This window comes from Camellia sinensis, chromosome 9 (genome assembly GCF_055761805.1).
Source record: "Camellia sinensis isolate YWXY chromosome 9, ASM5576180v1, whole genome shotgun sequence".
Lineage (NCBI taxonomy): Eukaryota > Viridiplantae > Streptophyta > Magnoliopsida > Ericales > Theaceae > Camellia > Camellia sinensis.
In genome coordinates this window covers 172,083,798-172,087,655 of record NC_138969.1, presented here as the reverse complement: position 1 = coordinate 172,087,655, position 3,858 = coordinate 172,083,798, and the positions used below count along the sequence as shown (strand labels likewise).

At 30.5% G+C, this 3,858-nt stretch overlaps 1 protein-coding gene across 1 annotated transcript; it reads left to right on the top strand.

Moving 5' to 3' along the window:
* Positions 1-815: 815 nt before the first annotated feature.
* Positions 816-2,569, top strand: LOC145798852 ((E,E)-alpha-farnesene synthase-like). Its single transcript, XM_082888061.1, has 2 exons — positions 816-1,393; positions 2,084-2,569. The coding sequence occupies exons 1-2, from the start codon at positions 1,124-1,126 to the stop codon at positions 2,378-2,380; spliced, it is 567 nt and encodes a 188-aa protein (XP_082744187.1). The 5' UTR covers positions 816-1,123; the 3' UTR covers positions 2,381-2,569.
* Positions 2,570-3,858: the final 1,289 nt, after the last annotated feature.

The following is a 3,858-nucleotide window of genomic DNA, read 5'->3' as shown; positions in this document are numbered from 1 at the left end:
TACCAATTAAAAATTATCCAATGATAGATTAATTTAATAGATTGCAATTTAATGTGTCAATTGTAGTATCTACAGCAATCACACATAAATCATAGTACACAAAGCAACCCAAAATTCACTATCAATATTCAAGAGTGAACAAAGATTAAACTAAATCAACTTGCTACAAAAATTTGAAAATAATTACTCCTAGATAGACACAGTATGTATTGATGTTGTGAAAACAAGATGAAGAATGGTTGCCTATTTACTCCTCAACTCAGTCATCAAAGCAATTTTGAGGCCAATTGAAAATTAGTAATCTATTTAATTTCCAGACCTAATCTCAAAAACTTTCCTGCATTAGAATTTAGATACATGGACACATTTATGGTGCTTGCTTTGTTTCTGAAGCCTCTCATGTAATCAAAGATATTAGTCAAACCCAGAGAAAAGCCATATCATTGTAAATATTTTCAGCTTCCTCTTGTTTCAATGTTATACATAATCAACAATATATTGATAATGAACAGACTGATATCACAATCCAGAATGGTCAAGTAATATAAGCAAAAGTCAACCAACAATATAGTGCTTTAATTATTAATTCCAAATATAAAAAAAGCAACAATGTTGAGTAGGTTCTCAACAATATTGATTGAAATTCAGCAATTAACAATCATGGGTATGTCAAAGCAAACAATTAGCATTTGAAGAATAAACAAACCTTGATTTTGTCTCTAAAAATTTATCTTTAAAATCTTAATTTCTTGTAGTGACCCAAAGGTCGAGCAAGAATTTTTTGTTTTAATTTAAAAACCGAACAAAATAAACTAATAATTAAAGTCCGTATGGCCCATCTTAATTACAAGAATATAAATATGAAGAAAAAATATCAATTAAATTAATATATAAATATAAAATAGTCTTGGTTGACATTTTGCTTTGCACCTTGAAGTGTCTACACCTACCATTGCCACCATTGCTACCACAACTACTACCACCCCCGGCTCTCTAAACACCACTTCTGTCACAACCACTGTCATCTCATTTTCAAGCTCGCAAAAAATTAATAACATTCTGTGTGGAAGTCATATTTTGGGAAAATATTTTTCTACAAAGCAAATCGAGTTTGAGTTTGTCAATGAAAACCCTTGTTCAGTGGGCAGACTTTTGCAAAGCATTACTTGTGGAAGCAAGGTGGTACAACAAGAGTTACACACCAACCCTAGACGAGTATCTTGAAAATGGGTTGGTTTCATCATCTGGGCCTGTTCTTTCTCTGCTTGCATTTTTCTCTGTTATGGAAGAGACAACAAGAGAAGAGCTTGTAGATCTTTTGGCAAAGAGTGATGTTCTTGTGCATTGTACATCAATGATCATTCGACTTTGCAATGACCTTGGAACTTCTGCGGTAATTATTCTCTTCATTAATATCTACTCGAAAACTATTTTAATGCAAAAATGAAAATGATATTTGAATCTTTCATTCTTTTGTTTTTGAAAAAACAAGAAAAATAAAAATAGAACCAAACAAGCCCCATGGAACTGTTTGGCTACAATTTTGTTTGTTTTGTTTTGTTCTGTTTATTTATTGATTTTTTGGTGTATTTGTTTACAATTTTTTATGAACACATACTTGTTCAATATATTGTTTCTGAAAGAAAAAAAAAATAATTGAAAACAATCGAGTTTCAAGAAACACGTTTCTTTGAAATTCAAAAAAATTTTTGCAACAAAAAATTGAACTTGGTGGGTATTTTCAAACTTTTAATTGTTTTCTTTATGAAAATACAAAGAATTAAAAAAGAAATTCATATTTAAGTACAATCCATATCAACATGGTAAATTGAATTTTAATTTCTTGCCCAAAATACAAATTTTGGGCTCTGAGTGAAATTGTTTCTTTTATAAGGAACTCACCATCTAATACATATGATCACCTATGTTTCTACGTGGTTAATCACATGATCACTATCTAACACAAAACATTTTTAGATTTTTATTCTTTTCCTGCACTTTTTCACCTCTTTCACCATAAATAAACTCCGTTTTTTTAGGATATTAGTGCCATGCTTTTTGAACATTATCGATTTAACTGCAGGCAGAACTGGAGAGAGGAGATGCTCCATCATCAATCCTTTGTTTCATGAGAGAAGCCAATGTCTCAGAGGAGATAGCCAGGAAGAAGATTAGAACCACAATAAAGGATACATGGAACAAAATTAACCATGAATTCATCACCCAATCTCCTTTTTTGCAACCATTTGTCAAATACACTGTCAACACAGCTAGAGTGGCTCATTTTATTTACCAACATGGAGATGGTTTTGGTAATCAAGACCGCGAGACTCGAGCCCAAGTCCTCTCTATGCTTATCGAGCCTCTCAAGATCAATTGAAATGTCGGTTTTCAGAGTAATTGCTCAACAGTTTCAGAGTACCAACTCAATATTTTAAGCAATTTAATGGTGCTTGTTTAAGTAGAATAATCAGCTTCTTTCTAGTTTGGGTATAGACTGGAGAGGTTCAGTTCAACCTATCGGACCCTCCACAGGTCTCACCAAATAATTTGAGTCTTTTTAGAGTAATTATTGAGTAGTTTTGAATTTTCAGTATAGTTTGAGTGTGTTTATTTAGTTTAAATTAATGACAGATGTGTGTATGTTTGCATAATAAATAAACATTGTGCTCCTGTCCAAAAAAAATAAACATTGTGTTCGATTCTATAATTTAATTACGTCCTAATAAAAAAAAAAACTAATATCATGCACATGTGGAAATTAAAGGAAAATAGGTTATCTCTTACATCAATAATATTCTCTCTTTTGCCAATAAAAATAATTAAAAATTGAGAAAAGTTTGATACACACAATTTCCTCCCCATGATTTTCACAAATGAGGTGGCGATATACTGCAAGTTCTATACCAATTAGAATGTAGGTCAACTTTCAAAATTTTACTTGTCACCTCATTTGTTAGGATTGTGAGGGAGGAACTTATGTGAATGTACCAAATTTAAAAAATTAAACAAAGTGGTGAAAGTGTTGTTTTGTTTGGATATTAATAAAAGGACTAAATATTACAATATTTTCTTACTCACTGGTATGTCACTTATCAGATTATTGAAATTTTGCTTCAAATTTCAAATTCATTTATTACATAACACATCACTTAGTAAGAATAAAGTAAAATCCGTTCACATGTATGACTTCTTTTTTTTCTAATAAGAACATGCATTGGGCAACTGTTGAATAACTATTTTGCTATTGTAAATAAGAGAGAAAATAAATTATCACATTGGTCAAAAAAATTACGTGAATGCCTAATCAATGGTATTTCTTATAATTTGCTCACCATTATTTTTATTCTTTAACCATATAAACATATAATTCATTATTATTAGTTGAGCACACCAAACCAAAGCAGTGTAATTTACTCATCTTTGGTTATTGGTTTGAAGCATCGTTCTAGTAGAATTGGCAAAACAGCGACAGATGGGCCAAATTAGAAAAATAAAAAAATAATAATAAATTATTTTTCCTGTATAGAGTACAAAATATCAGGTTGTCCTGATTAAACATTGCTGTAACTTTATATGAAAAATTATGGTTCAATCGTTAAGGAATGGATCAATGGTTAAATGTTCTATTTCTTTTTGCGTCTTGAGTTTAGGCTCAATAATAATTACTTAATATGATATATGTAGAACAAAGAGATTATAGTATTCGAGAAAGTCAATCCGTACTCTTTTTAAAGTAAAATTGAAGAGATTATGGAAGAGATTATAGTATTCGAGAAAGTCAATCCGTACTCTTTTTAAAGTAAAATTGAAGAGATTATGGTACTCGAGAAAGTCGATCCATACTCTTTCTAAAAT